This window comes from Tachyglossus aculeatus, chromosome 11, assembly GCF_015852505.1.
Source record: "Tachyglossus aculeatus isolate mTacAcu1 chromosome 11, mTacAcu1.pri, whole genome shotgun sequence".
Classification (NCBI taxonomy): Eukaryota; Metazoa; Chordata; class Mammalia; order Monotremata; family Tachyglossidae; genus Tachyglossus; species Tachyglossus aculeatus.
In genome coordinates this window covers 27,487,897-27,513,559 of record NC_052076.1, presented here as the reverse complement: position 1 = coordinate 27,513,559, position 25,663 = coordinate 27,487,897, and the positions used below count along the sequence as shown (strand labels likewise).

At 50.5% G+C, this 25,663-nt stretch overlaps 1 protein-coding gene across 1 annotated transcript; it reads right to left on the bottom strand.

Annotated features, from left to right (window-relative positions):
• Positions 1–845: 845 nt before the first annotated feature.
• On the bottom strand, positions 846–24,321 carry PHB (prohibitin). Its single transcript, XM_038753801.1, has 7 exons — positions 24,307–24,321; positions 16,536–16,665; positions 12,266–12,427; positions 9,455–9,597; positions 7,223–7,339; positions 3,501–3,596; positions 846–1,339 (listed from the first exon to the last, which is right to left on the bottom strand). The coding sequence occupies exons 2-7, from the start codon at positions 16,621–16,623 to the stop codon at positions 1,127–1,129; spliced, it is 819 nt and encodes a 272-aa protein (XP_038609729.1). The 5' UTR covers positions 16,624–16,665; positions 24,307–24,321; the 3' UTR covers positions 846–1,126.
• Positions 24,322–25,663: the final 1,342 nt, after the last annotated feature.

Below are 25,663 nucleotides of genomic sequence, written 5' to 3'. Positions count from 1 at the left end.
CACTTCTCTAGGCCTCAGTTACCTCATCTGTAAAATGAGGATCGGGACAGTGAGCCCCAGGTGGGAGGAGGGACTGTGCCCAGCCCGATTTGCTTGTAACCACCCAGGCGCTTAGTATAGCGCCTGGCACACAGTAAGTGCTTAACAAATACCACAATTATTACTATCAAGAAGCTGGCTCAGCAGGACCCTCCAGGGCTAAGCCCCAGACATCACTGTCTTCAAGCGATGCCAAAGTGATGCTTCAAAGCGATGCTTCAAGTGATACCAAAGTCACCGTCAGGGCCACCAGATGCACAGGAACAAAAGTACAACATTCAGCGCAGCACGGCCGGCCGGAGACTCTTTATTGAAGGCAACTAACTCTCGTTCGTCCCCCCCGAAGTTCCCCACGGTGCCTTCGGGCACCCCGCCGCCCACAGCCTCCCCGGGGCACCACCCGCAGTCCCACTGCATGAAGGAGAGCCGCCCCCACAGACCCTCTTTCAGACCATGATGGGAGAACGGGAAAGACAGGAGGCCCACTCTCTCCTCACCCTGGGACCACGGTAATCCACAGCTGGCCCTGGTTAGTCCCAGGAAGGGACCCCTTGCCCAGACCATGGCCTCAAAGGGGCTTCCACTTGGGGATCCTGAGCCTTGGATGGCTCTAGTTCAGAAAGTGTGTATGTGGGGGAGACATGGGGAGGGCGAGGAGGGCAGAGGGGGCTTCCACTACGGGGTCTGGGTTGGGGGGTGGGGGTGGGAGAGAGAGAGAGAAAGTGAGAGTGTATGTGTACACGTGGGGCTGGGGGGGAGACGGGGAGGGGGAAGAGGGCAGAGGGGAACTCAATCCGCCAGGGCGGTTAAGGATCCAACACTGATTCTTCTTTATTTTCCATTTTCCTTCTGCCGAATCGACGTTTCACAGTGATTTCTAGGTGGAGGCGGTGGAGGAGGAGGAGGAAGATATGTTGGGGGTAGTCCTGCCCAGATCGGGCCGGTGGTCTCACCGGGGCCGGGGAGCGGGAGGAGAGGAGGGCCGCGGTCGGGCTGGCGGCCTCCCCGGGGCAGCCGTGGCGTCAGAGCTGAGGGGCTGGAGAGAACCGGTCGGGCCCGGCGGGGTCACCGGGGCGGCCGCAGGGGGTCACTGGGGCAGCTGTAGGAGCACCGACTGGCCGGCCGGCAGGTAGGTGATGTTTCGGGAGCGCGACAGCTGGTAGGCGATGTCTTCCGCCGCCTCCAGCTTCCGCAGCTCGATCAGCCCGTCGCCGGCCGTGGCCAGGGAGTTGGCGATCAGCTCGGCCGCTTTCGAGTCCCCCTCGGCGGAGATGATGGCCGCCTTCTTCTGCTGCTCGGCCTGCGAGAGGGGAAGTGGGGGAGGCCCGGAGACCGCTGACCGCCGGACCCTGGGACAGAGAGGGTGGCGACGCCCGGCCCACGGCCCACACCCAGCCCTGACCGGGGGCTCGGGGTGGAGAGCGGGGCCGGGCAAACCTCCAGGACCATTCATTCAATTATTCAATCACATTTGTTAAGCGCTTACTGTGTGCAGAGCACTGTACTGAGCGCTTGGACCCCCCAACGGCCCCCGGTTTCCAACCAAGCGGCCAACTTTCCTGGCAGTCTCTGTCGTATCTGTTGAGCACTTACTGTGTGCAAAGCACTGTACTCAGCGCTAAGCACACACAGAGGAGAGAAACATCGCTGCTCTAGGCTGGCACTGCCACCCCTATGGAAGCCGCCATCCTCTCTCCCACCTCCTCACTCCAGGACCTCTTTCGGAGGCAGCGAGCGGGATTTTAGGCTGAATATGCTCTTTGTGGGAGGGAACGTGTCTGCCTCATCTGTGAGATGGGGATTGTGAGCCCCACGTGGGACAACCTGATTACCCTGTATCTCCCCCAGGGCTTAGAACAGTCTTGGCACACAATAAGCGCTTAACAAACACCATCATTATGACTGAGACCGTGAGCCCCACATGGGACAGGGACTGGATCCAACCTGATCTACTTGTATCCACCCCAGCGCTTAGAACAGTGCCTGGCACAGAGTAGGCGCTAAACAAATACAACAATTACTATTAATACGACAGAAACAGCCCAGCCGAGTGGATAGAGCACGGGCCTGGGCGTCAGAAGGACCTGAGTTCTAATCTCAGCTCCGCCACTTGTCTGCTGGGTGACCTTAGGCAAGTCACTTCCCTTCTCTGGGTCTCGGTTCCCTCATCTGTAAAATTAAGGCCGTGAGCCCCATCTGGGACAGGATTAGCCCAACCTGATTAGTTTAGCTCTACCCCAGCACTTAGAACAGTGCTTAGCACATAGAAGGACATAACGAATACCATCATTATTATCACCAACTGTTATACTGTACTCTCCCAAGCGCTCAGTAGAGTGCTCTGCCCACAGAAAGCACTCAATAATTACAACTGACCGATTAGCCAAGCGAGATCCAGGGCTGGCAAGTGGGTGGGAGGGAAGAAGAGGATTTAACTGGGGAGACAAGGGAGGAATTCACCAGAGAGCGAGAGCGGGCAGGTGACCTGAGCACAAAGAGCCACTATTTTTAGCATTTTCAGACAACTGCCTCCTTGATCGATCGATCGATCGTATTTATTGAGCGCTTACTGTGTGCAGAGCACTGTACTAAGCTCTTGGGAAGTACAAGTTGGCAACATATAGAGACAGTCCCTACCCAACAGTGGGCTCACAGTCTAAAAGGGGGAGACAGAGAACAAAACCAAATATACTAACAAAATAAAATAAATAGAATAGATATGTACAAGTAAAATAGAGTAATAAATATGTACAAACATATATACATATATACAGGTGCTGTGGGGAAGGGAGGGAGGTAAGATGGGGGGGATGGAGAGGGGGACGAGGGGGAGAGGAAGGAAGGGGCTCAGTGTGGGAAGGCCTCCTGGAGGAGGTGAGCTCTCAGTAGGGCCTTGAAGGGAGGAAGAGGGCTAGTGCCGTGGACCGACCCTACTGTACCTTCCCAAACGCTCAGTACCGTCGTCTGCAGGCAGAAAGTGCTCAATAAATACCACTGATTGGAGCTGGGAGTCCCACCCCCTTGGGAGTGTCAGCCCAGGATGAGAGGAGGCATTCTCCAGTCTGACAGGTTTCACTGCCCTAAAAGCTTGGGAGAATACACTCCTCTCTAGACTGTAAGCTCCGAGAGGGCAGGGAAGTGTCTGTTTCCCATTATGCTGTACTTTCTCAAGCGCTTAGCACAGTGCTCTGCACAGCCAGCGTTCCATAAACACGGCTGAATGAACGAACTGCTTCTGTCCCCGTGGGTCGTCCAGAGGAAGTGATGAGCTTCCCTAAGGGCCCTTCTTCGGCTGCGTCGGCGAAATGGACACTTTTAGCCGCGCGACATTTTTGGCCCTTCGATCCCGTGAGAAAGGCAAAGCCGGCGGCTGGCCGGGGCCACGGACGGGGCGTCCCCGACCGACCACCCGGATGGCGGGCCAGGAGAGCAGGAAACCCACCATCTGGTGGAACGCTCACCTTCTCCACGACGAATCTGGCCCGCTCGGCTTCCTGCTGGGCCACCTGCTTGGCTTCCACAGCCTCTGTGAACTCCTTCCCGAAGGTCAGATGGGTCTAGAGGGACAATCATTTGGTCAGTAGATCCTCTTTATTAAGTCCTTACTGCGCGCAGAGCACTGTACTAAGCACTTGGGCGAGGACACTAGAATGAAGTTGGTAGACACACTCCCTGCCCACAACGACCTCACAGTCTAGAGGGGAGCCACACCAATACCATGATAATAATTATTGTGGTATTTGTTCAGCATTTACTATGTGGCAGGCACTGTACTAAGCGTTGGAGTGGATACCAGCAAATTGGGTTGGACACAATCCCTGTCCCACATGGGGCTCATAGTCTCAATCCCCATTTTCCAGATGAGGGAACTGCGGCCCAGAGAATAATAATAATAATGGTATTTGTTAAGCACTTACTATGTGCCAAGCACTGTTCTAAGCACTGGGGTAGGTACAAGGTAATCAGGCTGTCCCACGTGGGGCTCACAGTCTTCATCCCCATTTGACAGATGAGGTAACTGAGGCTCAGAGAAGTTAAGTGGTTTGCCCAACATCACACAGCTGACAAATGGCAGAGCCGGGATTAGAACCCAGGTCCTCTGACTCCTAAACCTGTGCTCTTTCCACTAAGCCACGCTGCTTCTCCACTTCCCCCTCCCACCCAGGGTCACACGGCCTCTGGGGAGGTGGCGATGAGACTTTCATCATCATCAATCGTATTTATTGAGCGCTTACTGTGTGCAGAGCACTGTACTAAGCGCTTGGGAAGCACAAATTGGCAACATACAGAGACAGTCCCTACCCAACAGTGGGCTCACAGTCTAAAAGGGGGAGACAGAGAACAAAACCAAACATATTAACAAAATAAAATAGAATACGTATGTACTAGTAAAATAAACAGAGTAATAAATATGTACAAATTATCATCGTTATCAGTGGTATGTACCGAGCTCTTACTATCCCCAGAGCACTGTATTGAGCACTTTCACTGCTCAGGTGTCTACGAGCGTCCTCAGCTTGAGTCCCCTCACCATCCAGAATGGCCGGGAGGACACCGAGATGCGACTCTCCATGGTTCCAGCCCCCTGGGTCAAGTCCTGGTTAATTATGGTATTTGTTCAGCGCTTACTATGTGCCAGGCATTGTTCTAAGCGCTGATGGGGTGGGGGTTGAAGTCACAGGGAGCATTCTGGAAAACCCACCTCTTCCTAGGTACCAGGGAGATGCCCGGACCACCGCCACACGGGTCGGGGAAACCCGATGGTCCTGGCACCGGGCATGGCCTAGTGGACAGAGCACGGAGACTGTGAGCCCACTGTTGGATAGGGACCGTCTCTATATGTTGCCAACTTGTACTTCCCAAGCGCTTAGTACAGTGCTCTGCACACAGTAAGTGCTCAATAAATACGATTGAATGAATGAATGAATGTGAGAGCTCACCTCCTCCAGGAGGCCTTCCCAGACTGAGCCCCTTCCCTCCTCTCCCCCTCGTCCCCCTCTCCATCTCCCCCCATCTTACCTCCTTCCCTTCCCCACAGCACCTGTATATATGTATATATGTTTGTACATATTTATTACTCTTTTTATTTATCTATTTATTTTACTTGTACATATCTATTCTATTTATTTTATTTTGTTAGTATGTTTGGTTTTGTTCTCTGTCTCCCCCTTTTAGACTGTGAGCCCACTATTGGGTAGGGACTGTCTCTAGATGTTGCCAAATTGTACTTCCCAAGCGCTTAGTACAGTGCTCTGCACATAGTAAGTGCTCAATAAATACGATTGATGATGATGATGATGAAGTCAGAAGGACCTGGGCTGTAATCCCAGCTCTGCCACTTGTCTGCTGCAAGACCCTGGGCAAGTCACTTTACTTCTCTGTGCCTCAGTTACCTCCTTTGCAAAATGGGGTTTAAGACAGTGAGCCCAGTGTGAGCCAGGGACCGTGTCCAACCAGTACATTGCCTGGCACACAGCAAGTGCTTAATACCACAACTAATGTTAATTATATAACCGTTCCTGCAAACCCCAGAGGGAACAAAAGGCCACAGGGACACCTGAATTATTACACCCTCCCCCCGGGGTTCCCAGGGGGTGCAGGGGGCGGCTGCAACATGGGGGGAGGGGGTGCGACCGGGTTTTCAGTTGAAGCCTTCCGGGCTCCGCTTTTCCAGATGAGCGGGCCGGCCCGGGGCTCTTGCTCAACACCGTAGCCGAGCCAAACTCGATCTAAGGCTGACCCAGCTTCCCAGGAGTCAGAGGGACCTGGGTTCTAATCCCAGCTCCGCCACGTGTCTGCTGTGTGACCTTGGGCAAGCCACTTCAATTCTCTGGGCCTCAGTTACCTTACCTGTATAGAATGAGGATTGAGCCCCATGTGGAACACAGACTGTGTCTAAACTGATTAACTTGTATCTATTCCAGTGCTTAGGACAGTGCTTGGCACATCAATCAATCAATCAATCGTATTTATTGAGCGCTTACTGTGTGCAGAGCACTGTACTAAGCGCTTGGGAAGTACAAGATGGCAACATATAGAGACAGTCCCGACCCAACAGTGGGCTCACAGTCTAAAAGGCACATACTAAGCAGGCAAGATGCAGAATGGCGAAGGGGGTAGAGCCAAGGGCCTGGGGAGTCAGAGGGACCTGGGTCTTTATCCCGGCTCCGCCATGTGTCTGCTGTGTGACCTTGGGCAAGTCACTTCACTTCTCTAGGCCTCAGTTACCTCATCTGTAAAAAATGGGGAATTAGAGTGGGAGCCCCATGTGGGTCAGGGACTGTGTCCAACCTGATTTGCTTGTATCCACCCCAGAGCTTAGTACAGTGTCTGGCACATAGTAAGCACTTAAATACCACCACTATTATTATTAACTTGTATCTACCCCAGTGCTTAGCACATACTAAGCACTTAACAAGTACCATAATTATTATTATTTCTTCTACCTGTTATCTAATTTAACATTTTGTCTTCCCGGTTATGCTACGAGCTCCTTGAGGGCAGGGATAGCGTCTCTATAACCAAGTGCTTAGCCCAGGCTCAGTTAATACTACAGATTGAACGACCGACTCCTCCCATTAAGAGAAGCAGCGTGGCTCAGTGAAAGGAGCACGGGCTTTGGAGTCAGAGGTCATGGATTCAAATCCCGACTCCGCCAAATGTCAGCTGTGTGACTTTGGGCAAGTCACTTCACTTCTCTGTGCCTAAATTACCTCATCTGTAAAATGGGGATTAAGACTGTGAGCCCATGTGGGACAACCTGATTAACTTGTATCCTCCAGCGCTTAGAACTGCACTTTGCACATAGTAAGCGCTTACTAAATGCCATTATTATTATTAAACTGGCTTCCTCCTCCTGCCCAGGCAACCAGGATGGATTGAGGGATTTCGGGAGAAGGCGATGGGGAAGGCAGGTGCCCAGGACGGGCCACGGACCGTGACCCGAAGCGGCCCACGATGCCAGCCTCCGACTGACTTCCAAGTGATCTCCTGCCCCACGAAGCAAAGCCGCCCAGAGGACCCCTGGGGTTCTCCCTCCCTCCCGCTGAATCCCGCCCGCCCCCTCCCAACCCACTCCGGCCACGCTTCAGTCTGTGAAGATGGTTGTGGCCTGCCGGAAGGCCGGTCCCGGGCCGGCTCAGGGCGGACCGCTGACCGGCTTCGCGGCCGCGGTTGGCCTTACCAGGGAGACGTCATCCAGGATGAGCCCGAAGGTGGCCGCTCGCTCCGTGAGGTCATCGCTCACTTGCCTGGACACCAGCTCCCTCTGGGTAATGAGCTCCCCGGCATCAAAGCGTGCCTGCGGATGGTGGCGGGGGAAGATCGGTGGTGGGAACGGGGGCAACGGAGGCAACCTACCACCCCCAAGACTTTTCTCCCCTGGTACAACCCTCTGGTCTCAAGGCTGTCCATCCCCTCGCCCCCTCCTACCTCACCTCCCTTCTCTCCTTCTCCAGCGCAGCCCGCACCCTCCGCTCCTCCGCCACTAATCTCCTCCCCGTACCTCGTTCTCGCCTGTCCCACCGTCGACCCCCGGCCCACATCCTCCCCCTGGCCTGGAATGCCCTCCCTCCACACATCCAAGCTAGCTCTCTTCCTCCCTTCAAGGCCCTACTGAGAGCTCACCTCCTCCAAGAGGCCTTCCCAGAGACTAAGCCCTTTTTCACCCCCCTGGCCCTACCTCCTTCCCCTCCCCACAGCACTTGTATATATGTTTGTACAGATTTATTACTCTATTTATTTTACTTGTACATATTTATTATTCTATTTATTTTGTTAATGACATGCACTTAGCTTTAATTCTATTTATTCTGACGACTTGACATTGTCCGCAAGTTTTGTTTTGTTGTCCATCTCTCCCTTCTAGACTGTGAGCCCATTGTTGGGTAGGGACCATCTCTATACGTCGCCAACTTATATTTCCCAAACGCTTAGTCCAGTGCTCTGCACACAGTAAGTGCTCAATAAATACAATTGAATGAATGAATGGTCTACTGTCTCCCACCTTCAGCCCTAGGTCACTGGTCGTTCCCTTTCATTGATTCGGATTCCTCCGCTCGCGAATATCTCTGTATCAGTCTCCCCAGTGAAAGTGGAAGCTCCCTGAGGGCAGGAACTGAGCCCTGGGCTGCTGTAATACATTCTCAAGCGCTTAGTACAGTGCACTGCACTCAATAAACACCACTATTACTCACCACCAGAGGACACCCGCTGGGCTTGGTTTATTATTATTATTATACCAAACACCATCTTTGTTGTCATACTTACTATGTGTCAAGGACTGTCCTATGCACTGGGATAAATATTATTACTACATCAAATACCATCTTTCTTATAATAATAATAATGATAATAGCAAAGATGGTATTAGTTAAGCACTTACTACGTGTCAAGCACTGTTCTATGCGCTGGGATAGATACAAGCTAATCAGGTTGGATGCAGTCCCTGTCCCACATGGGGCTCACAGCTTTAATCCCCATTTTACAAATGAAGTAACTGAGGCCCGGAGAAGTGATTTGCCCAAGGTCACACAGCAGACAAGTGCACGGTATTGTGGGCAGAGAATGGATCTGGAAGTAAGAAGGTCACGGTCTCTAATCCCGGCTCTGCTGACTGCTTGCTGTGTGACCTTGGGTGAGTCGCTTCACTTCTCTGCGTCTCAGTTACCTCATTTGTAAAATGGGGATTAAATCCTCCTCCCTCCAACTTAGACCGTGAGCCCTATATGGGACAGGGACTGTGTCCAACCTGATAAACTTGTATCTAGCCCAGAGCTTAGAACTGTGCTTAACATATAGTAGACACTTAACAAACAGCATAAAAAAAACCCCAACAAAAAAAAAAAAACAAAGAAATGACAGGTTCCTTGCCCATGTGGAGTTTCCCCGCTAAAGGGGAGTTGAATGGCTGCTCTTTCCAAGTCACCTGTTAGTGATGGCATCTGTTAAGCACTTACTATGTGTCAGGCACTGTTCTAAGCACTGGAGTAGATTGAAGCTAATCAGGTTGGACTCAGTCCCTGTCCCACGCGGGGCTCACAGGCTTAACCCCCATTTTACAGATGAGGTTGCCGAGGCGCAGAGAAGTCAAGTGACTTGCCCGAGGTCGTACAGCGGACAAGTGGCGGAGCCGGCGAGGTCCTTCTGAGTCCCTGGCCTGGGCTCTATCCACTAGCCCTGCTGTTTCCCCTTCTCCCGCCTATTTGGATCGTGAGCTTACTGCGGAATGGGGACTGCGTCCGATCTGACTATCTACCCCAGTGCTTAAGACAGTGCCCGATACACAGGAAGCCCTCAACAAATACCATCGTCGTTATTTAATTTGGCCTGGCTGGCCCTGCCCCCAGGACCGATTCCCAGGAGTTGAGGCTAAGATGGACTCCGGGTACAGTGGTCCCTCCAGGCAGGCACTCACCACCACGGACTTGAGGATCTCGGTGGTGATGGACGGCAGGACGCGCTCATCGTAGTCTTCGCCGATGCTGGTGAAGATGCGGGGCAGCTGGTTGGCCACGGGGCGGAAAAGGATCCTCAGCGTGATATTCACGTTCTGCAGGTCTGGGGGAGGGGGATGCGCAGGAAGACTGAGAAGGGGCCCCGGGGAGGGCCGGACGACCACCTTTTTCCCCCGCCTCGCGGCCAGGGCCCGGCCTGGCTGGCCCACGACGCCTGAGGAACCGTGGGTTGGCATGGCTTAGTGGAGAAAGCCCAAACACCTGGGTTCTAATCCCAGCTCCGCCCCATGCCGGTTGCGTAACCTTGGGCAAGTCACTTCACTTGTCTGTCCCTCAGTTCCCTCATCTGTAAAATGGGGATTACGACTGTGAGTCCCACGTGGGACGTGGACTGTGTCCAAACCGAGTAGCTTGTATCTTATCTTCCCTCCCAAACGCCATCCTCTCCATCACTGTGGACGGCGCTACCATCCTTCCTGTCTCACAAGCCCACAACCTTGGTGTCACCCTTGACTCCGTTCTCTCATTCACCCCACATACCCAATCTGTCATCAAAACCTGCCAGTCTCACCTGCACAACATCGCCAAGATCCGCCCTTTCCTCTCCATCCAAACCATTACCTTGTTAGTACAATCACTCATCAGATCCCAACTGATCCCAACTGCATCAGAATCCCTTCTGATCTCCCAACCTCCTGTCTCTCCCCACTTCAGTCTACACTTGGCTCTGCTGCCCGTATTACCTTTCTAAGCATGTACTAAGCATGTCATCCCCCTTCCACAAAAATCTCCAGTGGTTGCCTGTCAACTTTCACATAAAGCCAAAACTCCTCACTCTTGGCTTCAAGGCTGTCCATCACCTCGCTCCCTCCTCCCTCACCTCCCTTCTCTCCTTCTCCAGCCCAGCCTGCACCCTCCGCTCCTCGGCCACTAACCTCTTCTCTGGGCCTCGTTCTCGCCTGGCCCACGTCCTACCTCTGGCCTGGAATCCTCTCCCTCCTCACATCTGCCAAACTAGCACACTTCCCCCTTTCAAAGTCCTCCTGAGAGCTCACCTCCTCCAGGAGGCCTTCCCAGAATAAGCCCCCTTTCCTCTACTCCTCCTCCCCATCGCCCCGACTCCCTCCCTCTGCTCTACCCCCCTCCCCGCCCCAAAGCACTTGTATATATGCACATATTTTTCTATTTATTAGTGATGTGTCTATATCTATAATTCTATTTATTTACACTGATGCTATTGAAGCCTGTTTACTTGTTTTGATGTCCATCTCCCCTTTTCTAGACTATAAGCCCATTGTTGTCCTGCCATCGACCCCCGGCCCACGTCATCCCCCAGGCCTGGAATGCCCTCCCTCTGCCCATCCGCCAAGCTAGCTCTCTTCCTCCCTTCAAGGCCCTGCTGAGAGCTCACCTCCTCCAAGAGGCCTTCCCAGACTGAGCCCCTTCCTTCCTCTCCCCCTCGTCCCCCTCTCCATCCCCCCCATCTTACCTCCTTCCCTTCCCCACAGCACCTGTATATATGTATGTACATATTTTTTACTCCATTTATTTATTTATTTATTTTATTTGTACATATCTATTCTATTTATTTTATTTTGTTAGTATGTTTGGTTTTGTTCTCTGTCTCCCCCTTTTAGACTGTGAGCCCACTGTTGGGTAGGGACTGTCTCTATATGTTGCCAATTTGTACTTCCCAAGCGCTTAGTACAGTGCTCTGCACATAGTAAGCGCTCAATAAATACGATTGATGATGATAATGACTGTGAGCCCCCCGTGGGACAACCTGATCACCTGTATCCACCCCCCAGCGCTTAGAACAGTGCTTCACACTTAGTAAGTGCTTAACAAATGCCATCATTATTTATTATTAGGGACTGTCTCTATCTGTTGTCAAATTGTACTTTCCAAGCGCTTAGTCCAGTGCTCTGCACACAGTAAACGCTCAATAAATACGACTGAATGAATGAATCTACTCCAATGCTTGGTACAGAGAAGCAGCGTGGCTCAGTGGAAAGAGCCCGGGCTTTGGAGTCAGAGGTCACGGCTTCAAATCCCTGCTCCGCCACTTGTCAGCTGTGTGACTTTGGGCAAGTCACTTCACTTCTCTGGGCCTCAGTTCCCTCCTCTGTAAAATGGGGATGATGACTGTGAGCCCCACGTGGGACAACCTGATCACCTTCTATCCCCCCAGCGCTTAGAACGGTGCTTTGCACATAGTAAGCGCTTAACAAGTGCCATTATTATTATTATTGTTCTCTGGGCCTCAGTTCCCTCACCTGTAAAATGAGGATTAAGACTGTGAGCCCCCCTGGGACAACCTGATCACCTTGTAACCTCCCCAGCGCTTAGAGCGGTGCTTTGCACATAGTAAGCGCTTAATAAATGCCATTATTATTATTATTACAGTGCTTGGCACATAGTCATTTCCTGATTAAGCCCTCTTTTCCTCCTCTTTCCATCAGACAAGTGGCTGAGCCGGGATTAGAATCCACATCCTTTTGACCCCCAGGCCTGTGTTCTTATCCACTAGGCCACACTACCTAGTGCCCTGGGAAGCTGTGAGGCTCCAATGGGGAGGGGGCCTGGTAAAGCGGGGGGCTCTGGGGAGACCCCTCGGCCTTCTCTCGCCGCCCAATCTGGAAGGCGGCAGGAGCGGGAGACAAGCAAGACTCAATGGGGCAACCGGTGGGGGCCGGATGGGTATCTCTGGCCAAAGCTGAAGCCCACCCGACGGGACCCCCGCCCTCCGACCCCCTCGAACGGGCGCCCACCTTTGCTCCCGGTGATGACGGGGACGTTCCGCGGGCGGGAGCGGCAGTCGAAGACGATCGGCTTCTGGACCCAGGGGATGAGGAAATGCGTCCCCTCCCCCACCACGACATCCTGGACGCCCCGGAAGCGGTCAAAGATCACCGCTCGATGGCCGGCGTCCACTGGGAGGTGGGGAAGACGGAGACACAAAAACACACAAAAACACACACACAAGCGAAGATTCTATTTATTTACATATCTATCCTATTTATTTTATTTTGTTAGTATGTTTGGTTTTGTTCTCCGTCTCCCCCTTTTAGACTGTGAGCCCACTGTTGGGTAGGGACCGTCTCTAGATGTTGCCAATTTGTACTTCCCAAGTGCTTGGTACAGTGCTCTGCACGTAGTAAGCGCTCAATAAATACGATTGATGATGATGATGACGACAGTATTTGTTACGTGCTAACTATGCAGAGAAGCTGTGTGGCTTAGTTCCAAGGGCCCGGGCACGGGAGTCAGAGGACATGTGTTCTAATCCTGGCTCCGCCACTTATCTGCTGTGTGACCTGGGGCAAGCCACTTACCTTCTCAGAGCCTCGGTTACCTCATCTGTAAAATGGGGATTAAGACTGTGAGCCCCACGTGGGACAACCTGATTATCTTGTATCCCCCCAGCGCTTAGAACAGTGCTTCGCACATAGTAAGCGCCTAACAAATGCCATTATTATTATTATTATTATTCTCTGTGCCTCAGTTACCTCATCTGTAAAATGGGGGTTAAGACTGTGAGCCCCACTTGGGACAACCTGATAACCTTGCATTTGCGCCAGTGCTTAGACTAGTGCTTGGCACATATTAAGTGCTCAACACATACCATTATTATTATTAGTATTATTATCAAGAACTCTTCTAAGAACTGGGGTAGATACCAACTAATCAGGTTGGACAGTCCCTTTCCTACATGGGGCTCATAGTCCTTTTAGACTGTGAGCCCATTGTTGGGTAGGGACTGTCTCTATATGTTGCCAATTTGTACTTCCCAAGCTCTGCACATAGTAAGCGCTCAATAAATACGATTGATGATGATGATGTTGCCAACTTGTACTTCCCAAGCCTTTAGTAGTGCTCTGCACACAGTAAGTGCTCAATAAATATGATTGATGATGATGATGTTGCCAACTTGTACTTCCCAAGCGTTTAGTACAGTGCTCAGCACACAGTAAGCGCTCAATAAATACGATTGATTGATTAATCCCCGTTTTACAGATGAAGTAACTAAAGCCCAGAGAAGTGAAGTGACTTCCCCAAGGTCACATAACAATTATAACGTTGGCCTTGTTAAGCGTTTACTATGTGCTGAGCACTGTTCTAAGCACTGTGGTAGATATAAGGTAATCAGGGCGACGCCTGTGGGGCTCATAGTCTTCATCCCCATTTTATAGATGAGGTAACTGAGGCACAGAGATGTCAAGTGACTTGACCAAGGTCACCAAGCAGACAAGTGGTGGAGCTGGGATTAGCGTCAGGGCCGGGATGAGAACCCTTCTGACTCTCAGGCCTGTGCTCTACCCATTAGGCCACGCTGTTTCAAACGAGGGGAGACCAATTCATCATCATCATCATCATCAATCGTATTTATTGAGCGCTTACTATGTGCAGAGCACTGGACTAAGCGCTTGGGAAGTACAAATTGGCAACACATAGAGACAGTCCCTACCCAACAGTGGGCTCACAGTCTAAAAGGGGGAGACAGAGAACAAAACCAAACATACCAACAAAATAAAATAAATAGGATAGATATGTACAAGTAAAATAAATAAATAAATAGAGTAATAAATATGTACAACCATATATACATATATACAGGTGCTGTGGGGAAGGGAAGGAGGTAAGATGGGGGGATGGAGAGGGGGACGAGGGGGAGAGGAAGGAAGGGGCTCAGTCTGGGAAGGCCTCCCGGAGGAGGTGAGCTCTCAGTAGGGCCTTGAAGGGAGGAAGAGAGCTAGCTTGGCGGAGGGGCAGAGGGAGGGCATTCAGTCCCCAGATATCACCGTCTCTATGTGTTGCCAATTTGTATTTCCCAAGCGCTTAGTACAGTGCTCTGCACATAGTAAGCGCTCAATAAATACGATTGATGATGATGATATCACCTGTCCTGGCAGCTCAGGGTCTGAGGGGACGGGGGAGAGGTCCTAATCCCCTCCCTCGTCGCTCCGCTCGGCCCCCCACGTTTTGGACCCCGAGGTTTCCAAAAGCAACAAGAGTAAGAGAGCGTCCCTAGGCCCTAAGCTCCCTCAAGGACTCGGAGAGCAAAACCTGCCCCTCAACAGAAATTCTCCCTGAAAGACGCGTATGCTGATTTCGGTTAAACCGCGCCATCCTGCCAAAGGACCCGTTTCTACTACTACTACTACTACTAATAATAATAATGATAGCATTTATTAAGCGCTTACTATGTGCAAAGCGCTGTTCTAAGCGCTGGGGAGGTTACAAGGCAGGTTGTCCCACGGGGGGCTCACAGTCTTCATCCCCATTTTCCAGATGAGATCACTGAGGCGCAGAGAAGTGAAGTGACTTGCCCAAAGTCACCTAGCTGACAAGTGGCGGAGCCGGGATTTGGACCCATTCATTCAATCATATTTATTGAGCGCTTACTGTGTGCAAAACACTGTACTAAGCACTTGGGAAGTACAAGTTGCCAACAAATAGAGACGGTCCCTACCCAACAGCAGGCTCATAGTCTAGAAGGGGAGGACAGACAACAAAACATATTAACAAAATGAAATAAATAGACTAAATATGTACAAGTAAAATAAATAGAGTAATATATACGTATAAACATGTATACAGGTGCTGTGGGGAGGGGAAGGAGGTAAGGCGGGGGGGGATGGAGAAGGGGAGGGGGGGAAACATATAAAGCCGGTCCCTACCCAACAGCGGGCTCACAGTCTGGAAGGGGGAGACAGACAACAAACCAAAACATATTATCAAAATAAAATAAATAGATGACCTCTGACTCCAAAGCCCGGGCTCTTTCCACTGAGCCACGCTGCTTCTCCTGCTACTAGATCGTAAACCCCTGCTTAGGGATCGCCTCTCCCCCGCCCCCCACCACTGCCCGCTCCCCAAAGTGCTTAGCACAACGCTCTGGGCCCAGCAGGTCCTGATGAAAATGACTGATGGACTGATTTCGGGAAATCGCTCTCCACCTGGGAAGCGGGTCCAGTAGTTACAGCCTGGGCCTGGGAATCAGAAGGACCTGGATTCTGGTCCCGGTTCTGCCACTTGTCTGCTGTGTGACTTTGGGCAAGTCGTTTCACTTCTCTGGGCCTCAGTTACCTCATCTGTGAAATGAGGATTATTCACTCAATCGTATTTATTGAGCGCTTACGGTGTGCAGAGCACTGGACTAAGCGCTTAGGAAGTACAAGTCGGCAACATATAGAGACGGTCCCTACCCAACAATGGGCTCACAGGCTAGAAGGGACTGGCAGTCCCATGTGGGACATGAACCGTGTCCAACCTGATTACCTTTTATCCACCCCAGTGCTTAGAACAGGGCCTGGAACATAATCAATCAATCAATCGTATTTATTGAGCGCTTTCTGTGTGCAAAGCACTGTACTAAGCGCTTGGGAAGTACAAGTTGGCAACATATAGAGACAGTCCCTACCCAACAGTGGGCTCACAGTCTAAAAGGGACTGGCAGCCCCATGTGGGCCATGAACCGTGTCCAACCTGATTACCTTGTATCTACCCCAGCGCTTAGAACAGGGCCTGGAACATAATCAATCAATCAATCAATCAATCAATCGTATTTATTGAGCACTTACTGTGTGCAGCGCACTGTACTAAGCGCTTGGGAAGTACAAGTTGGCAACATATAGAGACAGTCCCTACCCAACAGTGGGCTCACAGTCTAAAAGGGGACATAGTATAAAACATAGTATAAATGCAGCATGGCTTAGAGCACAGAGCACAGACTTGGGAGTCAGAGGGCATGGGTTCAAATCCCGCCTCTGCCGCGTGTCTGCTGTGGGACTTTGGGCAAGTCACTTAATTTCTCTGTGCCTCAGTCACCTCATCTGTAAAATATGGATTAAGACTGTGGGCCCCACGTGGGACAACCTGATCACTTTGTATCCTCTACAGCACTTAGAACAGTGCCTTGCACATAGTAAGCGCTTAACAAATGCCATCATTATTATTATTATTATTATTATTACTAACAGATACCATAAAGAAAAAAATAGGGGGGCCAGGGAGACCCGGCTCTCCTCAGTCACTCACCATTGTACAGGGCGGAGTTGACGACGCCACCGGCCACGGCCAAGGCCAGGCCGAACTTGCCGACGGCCTCGAACAGTTTGGCAGCCATGGCTCTGACAGGGAGGTCCTTGCTTTTTCCGGGCCGTCAAACCTGCACGAGTACATATAATAATAAATAACAATAATAATGGCATTTGTTAAGCGCTTACTATGTGCAAAGCACTGTTCTAAGCGCTGGGGGGGATACAAGGTGATCAAGTTGTCCCACGTGGGGCTCACAGTCAATCTCCATTTTACAGATGAGGTAACTGAGGCTCAGAGAAGTTAAGTGACTTGCCCAAGGTCACACAGCAGACATGTGGCGGAGCCGGCATTCAAACCCATGACCTCTGACTCCAAAGCCTGGGCTCTTTCCACTGAGCCACGCTGCACGCACCTGTATATATGTATATAATAATAATAATAATAATGGCATTTATTAAGCACCTACTATGTGCAAAGCACTGTTCTAAGCGCTGGGGAGGTTACAAGGTGATTGGGTTGTCCCACGGGGGGGGGCTCACAGTCTTAATGCCCATTTTACAGATGAGGGAACTGAGGCCCAGAGAAGTGAAGTGACTTGCCCAAAGTCACACAGCCGACAATTGGCGGAGCCGGGATTTGAACCCACGACCTCTGACTCCAAAGCCCGGGCTCTTTCCACTGAGCCACGCTGCTTCCCTTGTATATATGTCTGTACATATTTATTACTCTATTTATTGTACCTGTACATATCTATTCTATTTATTTTATTTTGTTAGCATGTTTGGTTTTGTTCTCTGTCTCCCCCTTCTAGACTGTGAGCCCACTGTTGGGTCGGGACTGTCTCTAGATGTTGCCAACTTGGACTTCCCAAGTGCTTAGTACAGTGCTCTGCACACAGTAAGCGCTCAATAAATACGATTGATTGATTGATTGATTGATTGAGTGGAGCAGAGAGACGCAGCCCCTGGAGACAACCCTCTCCCAGCCCAGGGGCTGCAGGACCCCCATGCCAAACCATGCCGAGGGGCAGGAGGATCTGGGACAGGCCCCCTCTGCCCACCCCCGGCTGACAGACAAATAAAACCGGGATGGGAAGCAGTAATGCTGGCTGCCCGTGACGGGATTATTCCAGACACCCCCGCCCTGGGCTCCTCCCTACCCCCAAATCCACTTATAGGAAGGTGGGGCTGGGAGTACAGTCCGGCCGAAGTATCTTTGCTTCATACACTCCTAAATTTAAATATAAACGTGTATATATAAACATTTATTATATATATACACGTTATTACATATATTATATATGTATAATACATATATATGTATTATATTATGTTGCCAACTTGTACTTCCCAAGCGCTTAGCACAGTGCTCTGCACACAGTAAGCGCTCAACAAATACGACTGAATGAATGAATTTATTACTCTATTTTACTTGTACATGTTTATTCTATTTATTTCCTTTTGTTAATCTGTTTTGTTTTGTTGTCCGTCTCCCCCTTCTAGACCGTGAGGCCGCCGTTGGGTAGGGACCGTCTCTAGATGTTGCCAACTTGGACTTCCCAAGCGCTTAGTACAGTGCTCTGCGCACAGTAAGCGCTCAATAAATACGACTGAATGAATGAATGAATGACAGTGGCTGAAAGTCCTAACCCAGCGCAGTCACTCAATCTGATTTATTGAGCTCTTACTTCGCGCAGACCACTGTACTGAGCACTTGAGAGTACATTAGAATAATGTAACGGCCACATGCCCTGTCCACATTGAGCTTACAATCTAGAGGGGGAGACAGACAGACAGGAGGGGGGGGGGCTGGGCTTGAGACCCCAGGGCTCCTGCTCAAACACCATATTGGGAAGGACTAGGGTCATGGACTCAGGAAGAGGTACAGAAACAGCGTGATGGGTTCCAATCCCAGCTCCGCCACTTTATTCATTCAATGAATTATTATTATATTATTATTAATTATTCAATGATTTATTCATTCAATGATTCATTCAATGATTTATTCAGCACCTAGGGTATCTTGAGCCCTATACTAAAAATTTGGGAGAATGCAGCAGATGCCTAAGACCCATTCCCAGCCCTCCTAAGGGTCTTACAATCTAACGGACAGCTTGAATACAACTTGTAATAATAAGAATTATGGTATTTGTTAAGCACTTACTATGCGTCAGAGACATTTAAACACTTGTGTGTTTACTATTCTACTTGTTAATGATGTGCATCTAGCTTTATTTCTATTTATTCTGATGACTTGACACCTGTCCACGTTTCTAGACTGTGAGCCCGTTGTTGGGTAGGGATCGTCTCTATATGTTGCCAACTTGGACTTCCCAAGCGCTTAGTACAGTGCTCTGCACACAGTAAGTGCTCAATAAATACGATTGATTGATTGATTCAATCGTATTTATTGAGCGCTTTCTGTGTGCAGAGCACTGTACTAAGCACTTGGAAAGTATGTCAGCTATGTGACTTAAGGCACGTCACTTCACTTCTCTGTGCCTCAGTTCCCTCATTTGTAAAATGGGGATGAAGACTTTGAGCTACACGTGGGACAACCTGATTACCTTGCATCCCCCTCAGTGCTTAAAACAGTGCTTGGCACATAGTAAGTGCTCAATACCATCATTATTATTAAGCCACTTAACATCTCTGTACCTCAGTTACCTCATCTGTAAAACAGAGATTAAGTCTGTGAGCCCCATAGGCCAACCTGATAAACTTGTACCCACCCCAGCGCTTGGCACAGAGTAAGCGCTTAGCAAACACCTAATTATTATTAACAAGCACCCCCGTTATGACTTCACTTCTCTGGGCCTCAGTGACCTCCTCTGTAACACGGGATTAAGTCTGTGAGTCCCACGTGGGCCAACCTGATAAGCTTGTACCCACCCCGGCGCTTAGAGCAGCGCTTGGCACATAGTAAGCGCTTAACAGATACCATCATTAGGATGATTGTTATTAGTATATCACCACCCCAGGGCTTACAGAGAAGCAGGGTGGCTCAGTGGAAAGAGCCCGGGCTTTGGAGTTAGAGGTCACGGGTACAAATCCCGCCTCCGCCAGTTGTCAACTGTGTGACTTTGGGCAAGTCACGTCACTTCTCTGGGCCTCAGTTACCTCATCTGCAAAATGGGGGTTGACTGTGAGCCCCCCGTGGGACAACCTGATTACCTTGTAACCTCCCCAGTGCTTAGCACATAGTAAGCGCTTAATAAATGCCATTATTATTATTCCGGGCAGGGGGGTGAAATTTCTCTCCCCTCGTGATCCATCTTCGGCCTAGCCCGGGATTTCTCCCATTTTCCGCTCGTCAGCTGTGTGACTTTGGGCAAGCGCTTAGTACAGTGCTCTGCACACAGTAAGCGCTCAATAAATACGATTGAAGTCACTTAACTTCTCTGTGCCTCAGTGACCTCATCTGTAAAATGGGGATGAAGACTGTGAGCCCCACGTGGGACAGCCTGATCACCTCGTAACCTCCCCAGCGCTTAGAACAGTGCTTTGCACATGGTAAGCGCTTAATGCCATTATTATTATTATTATTCCGGGCAGAGGGGTGAAATCTCTCTCCCCTTGGGATCCATCTTCGGCCTAGCCCGGGATTTCTCCCATTTTCCGCTCTTGTCGGCTGTGTGACTTTGGTCAAGTCACCTCACTTCTCTGTGCCTCAGTGACCTCATCTGTACAAAGGGGATGAAGACTGTGAGCCCCACGTGGGACTGCCTGATCACCTTGTAACCTCCCCAGCGCTTAGAACAGTGCTTTGCACATAGTAAGCGCTTAATAAATGCCATCATTATCATTATTATTATTCCGGGCAGAGGGGTGAAATTTCTCTCCCCTCATGATCCATCTTAGGCCTAGCCCGGGATTTCTCCCATTTTCCGCACTTGTCAGTTGTGTGACTTTGGGCAAGTCACTTCACTTCTCTGTGCCTCAGTGACCTCATCTGTAAAATGGGGATGAAGACTGTGAGCCCCACGTGGGACAGCCTGATCACCCTGTAACCTCCCCAGCGCTTAGAACAGTGCTTTGCACATAGTAAGCGCTTAATAAATGCCATTATCATTATTATTCCGGGCAGAGGGGTGAAATTCCTCTCCCCTCGTGATCCATCTTCGGCCTAGCCCGGGATTTCTCCCATTTTCCGCACCTGTCGGCTGTGTGACTTTGGTCAAGTCACTTCACTTCTCTGTGCCTCAGTGACCTCATCTGTAAAATGGGGATGAAGGCTGTGAGCCCCACGTGGGACAGCCTGATCACCTTGTAACCTCCCCAGCGCTTAGAACAGTGCTTTGCACATAGTAAGCGCTTAATAAATGCCATTATCATTATTATTCCGGGCAGAGGAGTGAAATTCCTCTCCCCTCGTGATCCATCTTCGGCCTAGCCCGGGATTTCTCCCATTTTCCGCACCTGTCGGCTGTGTGACTTTGGTCAAGTCACTTCACTTCTCTGTGCCTCAGTGACCTCATCTGTAAAATGGGGATGAAGACTGTGAGCCCCACGTGGGACAGCCTGATCACCTTGTAACCTCCCCAGCGCTTAGAACAGTGCTTTACACATAGTAAGCGCTTAATACATGCCATTATCATTATTATTCCGGGCAGAGGGGTGAAATTCCTCTCCCCTCGTGATCCATCTTCGGCCTAGCCCGGGATTTCTCCCATTTTCCGCACCTGTCGGCTGTGTGACTTTGGTCAAGTCACTTCACTTCTCTGTGCCTCAGTGACCTCATCTGTAAAATGGGGATGAAGGCTGTGAGCCCCACGTGGGACAGCCTGATCACCTTGTAACCTCCCCAGCGCTTAGAACAGTGCTTTACACATAGTAAGCGCTTAATACATGCCATTATCATTATTATTCCGGGCAGAGGGGTGAAATTCCTCTCCCCTCGTGATCCATCTTCGGCCTAGCCCGGGATTTCTCCCATTTTCTGTGTGACTTTGGTCAAGTCACTTCACTTCTCTGTGCCTCAGTGACCTCATCTGTAAAATGGGGATGAAGACTGTGAGCCCCACGTGGGACAGCCTGATCACCCTGTAACCTCCCCAGCGCTTAGAACAGTGCTTTGCACATAGTAAGCGCTTAATAAATGCCATTATCATTATTATTCCGGGCAGAGGGGTGAAATTCCTCTCCCCTCGTGATCCATCTTCGGCCTAGCCCGGGATTTCTCCCATTTTCCGCACCTGTCGGCTGTGTGACTTTGGGCAAGTCACTTCACTTCTCTGTGCCTCAGTGACCTCATCTGTAAAATGGGGATGAAGGCTGTGAGCCCCACGTGGGACAGCCTGATCACCTTGTAACCTCCCCAGCGCTTAGAACAGTGCTTTGCACATAGTAAGCGCTTAATAAATGCCATTATCATTATTATTCCGGGCAGAGGAGTGAAATTCCTCTCCCCTCGTGATCCATCTTCGGCCTAGCCCGGGATTTCTCCCATTTTCCGCACCTGTCGGCTGTGTGACTTTGGGCAAGTCACTTCACTTCTCTGTGCCTCAGTGACCTCATCTGTAAAATGGGGATGAAGACTGTGAGCCCCACGTGGGACAGCCTGATCACCTTGTAACCTCCCCAGCGCTTAGAACAGTGCTTTACACATAGTAAGCGCTTAATACATGCCATTATCATTATTATTCCGGGCAGAGGGGTGAAATTCCTCTCCCCTCGTGATCCATCTTCGGCCTAGCCCGGGATTTCTCCCATTTTCCGCACCTGTCGGCTGTGTGACTTTGGTCAAGTCACTTCACTTCTCTGTGCCTCAGTGACCTCATCTGTAAAATGGGGATGAAGGCTGTGAGCCCCACGTGGGACAGCCTGATCACCTTGTAACCTCCCCAGCGCTTAGAACAGTGCTTTACACATAGTAAGCGCTTAATACATGCCATTATCATTATTATTCCGGGCAGAGGGGTGAAATTCCTCTCCCCTCGTGATCCATCTTCGGCCTAGCCCGGGATTTCTCCCATTTTCTGTGTGACTTTGGTCAAGTCACTTCACTTCTCTGTGCCTCAGTGACCTCATCTGTAAAATGGGGATGAAGACTGTGAGCCCCACGTGGGACAGCCTGATCACCCTGTAACCTCCCCAGCGCTTAGAACAGTGCTTTGCACATAGTAAGCGCTTAATAAATGCCATTATCATTATTATTCCGGGCAGAGGGGTGAAATTCCTCTCCCCTCGTGATCCACCTTTGGCCTAGCCCGGGATTTTTCCATTTTCCGCTCTTGTTGGCTGTGTGACTTTGGTCAAGTCACTTCACTGTGCCTCAGTGACCTCATCTGTAAAATGGGGATGAAGACTGTGAGCCCCACGTGGGACAGCCTGATCACCCTGTAACCTCCCCAGCGCTTAGAACAGTGCTTTGCACATAGTAAGCGCTTAATAAATGCCATTATCATTATTATTCCGGGCAGAGGGGTGAAATTCCTCTCCCCTCGTGATCCATCTTCGGCCTAGCCCGGGATTTCTCCCATTTTCCGCACCTGTCGGCTGTGTGACTTTGGTCAAGTCACTTCACTTCTCTGTGCCTCAGTGACCTCATCTGTAAAATGGGGATGAAGGCTGTGAGCCCCACGTGGGACAGCCTGATCACCTTGTAACCTCCCCAGCGCTTAGAACAGTGCTTTGCACATAGTAAGCGCTTAATAAATGCCATTATCATTATTATTCCGGGCAGAGGAGTGAAATTCCTCTCCCCTCGTGATCCATCTTCGGCCTAGCCCGGGATTTCTCCCATTTTCCGCACCTGTCGGCTGTGTGACTTTGGGCAAGTCACTTCACTTCTCTGTGCCTCAGTGACCTCATCTGTAAAATGGGGATGAAGACTGTGAGCCCCACGTGGGACAGCCTGATCACCTTGTAACCTCCCCAGCGCTTAGAACAGTGCTTTACACATAGTAAGCGCTTAATACATGCCATTATCATTATTATTCCGGGCAGAGGGGTGAAATTCCTCTCCCCTCGTGATCCATCTTCGGCCTAGCCCGGGATTTCTCCCATTTTCCGCACCTGTCGGCTGTGTGACTTTGGTCAAGTCACTTCACTTCTCTGTGCCTCAGTGACCTCATCTGTAAAATGGGGATGAAGGCTGTGAGCCCCACGTGGGACAGCCTGATCACCTTGTAACCTCCCCAGCGCTTAGAACAGTGCTTTACACATAGTAAGCGCTTAATACATGCCATTATCATTATTATTCCGGGCAGAGGGGTGAAATTCCTCTCCCCTCGTGATCCATCTTCGGCCTAGCCCGGGATTTCTCCCATTTTCTGTGTGACTTTGGTCAAGTCACTTCACTTCTCTGTGCCTCAGTGACCTCATCTGTAAAATGGGGATGAAGACTGTGAGCCCCACGTGGGACAGCCTGATCACCCTGTAACCTCCCCAGCGCTTAGAACAGTGCTTTGCACATAGTAAGCGCTTAATAAATGCCATTATCATTATTATTCCGGGCAGAGGGGTGAAATTCCTCTCCCCTCGTGATCCACCTTTGGCCTAGCCCGGGATTTTTCCATTTTCCGCTCTTGTCGGCTGTGTGACTTTGGTCAAGTCACTTCACTGTGCCTCAGTGACCTCATCTGTAAAATGGGGATGAAGACTGTGAGCCCCACGTGGGACAGCCTGATCACCTTGTAACCTCCCCAGCGCTTAGAACAGTGCTTTGCACATAGTAAGCGCTTAATAAATGCCATCATTACTATTGCTATTATTATTTAATGCCCACAACCACCCTGCCCCCGGACCCTACAGGCCCTCGCGCTCACCCTCCGCCGCTCTGACCTCCACATGAATGCCCAACCCCGCGCACTGCGCCTGCGCGCTCCCCCGCCTCCAAGAACCCGCCGTCCGATTGGCTCGCCGGGACGCGGGGCCTTCTGGGATTGGTAGTTCGACGGCCCGGCCCGAGCCTCGGCCGCGCGCTAGGGAAGGACTACAACTCCCGGCAGGCCACGCGGGCTGCCCGCCCCTGGAAGAAAGTCGCTCCTCATTGGTTGAGGCCCCAAAGGCCGCAAAGCCCTCTGGGGGTTGTAGTTTCCCCGGCCAGGAACACACGTGTCCATGGGGAGCGGCAGCTGCTGGACTCTTTGAGGGGCATAATAATAATAATAATAATAATAATAATAATAGCATTTGTTAAGCGCTTACTACGTGCAAAGCACTGTTCTAAGCGCTGGGGGGGGAATACAAGGGACTGTCTCTATGTGTTGCCAACTTGTACTTCCCAAGCGCTCAGTACAGTGCTCTGCACACAGTAAGCGCTCAATAAATACGATTGATGATGAGGTTTTCCCACGTGGGGCTCACAGTCTTAACCCCCATTTTACAGATGAGGTAACTGAGGCACAGAAAAGTGAAGTGACTTGCCCAAGGTCACAAAGCAGACAGGGGGCGGAGCTGGGATTCGAACCCATGCTCTCTGACTCCAAAGCCCATGCTGTTTCCACTGAGCCACGCAGCTTCCCAGAATTCAGTCATATTCACGGAGCACTTATTCATTCATTCGTATTTCAATCAATCAATCAATCGTATTTATTGAGCGCTTACTGTGTGCAGAGCACTGGACTAAGCGCTTGGGAAGTACAAGTTGGCAACATATGGAGACAGTCCCTACCCAACAGTGGGCTCACAGTCTAGAAGGGGGAGACAGAGAACAAAACCAAACATATTAACAAAATAAAATAAATAGAATAGATATGTACAAGTAAAATAAATAAATAAATAGAGCAATAAATATGTACAAACATATATACGTATATACAGGTGCTGTGGGGAAGGGAAGGAGGTAAGACGGGGGGGGGATGGAGAGGGGGACGAGGGGGAGAGGAAGGAAGGGTCTCAGTCTGGGAAGGCCTCCTGGGGAGGTGAGCTCTCAGTAGGGCCTTGAAGGGAGGAAGAGAGCGAGCTTGGCGAATGGGCAGAGGGAGGGAATTCCAGGTATTTATGATAATAATAATAATGTTGGTATTTATTAAGCGCTTACTATGTGCAAAGCGCTGGGTTTATTGAGCGCTTACTATGTATATATGTTTGTACGTATTTATTACTCTATTTAGTTTATTTGTACATCTTTATTCTATTTATTTTGTTTTGTTAATATGTTTTGTTTTTTTCTTTGTCTCC

Excerpts from the sequence above, each read along its gene's own strand:
- PHB (XM_038753801.1), bottom strand. The coding sequence starts at position 16,623 with ATGGCTGCCAAACTGTTCGAGGCCGTCGGCAAGTTCGGCCTGGCCTTG. Across the intron at positions 9,598-12,265 it reads CGTCATCACCGGGAGCAAAG|ACCTGCAGAACGTGAATATC; the intron begins GTGGGCGCCCGT and ends CCCCTCCCCCAG. Across the intron at positions 3,597-7,222 it reads TCCTGGATGACGTCTCCCTG|ACCCATCTGACCTTCGGGAA; the intron begins GTAAGGCCAACC and ends TTGTCCCTCTAG.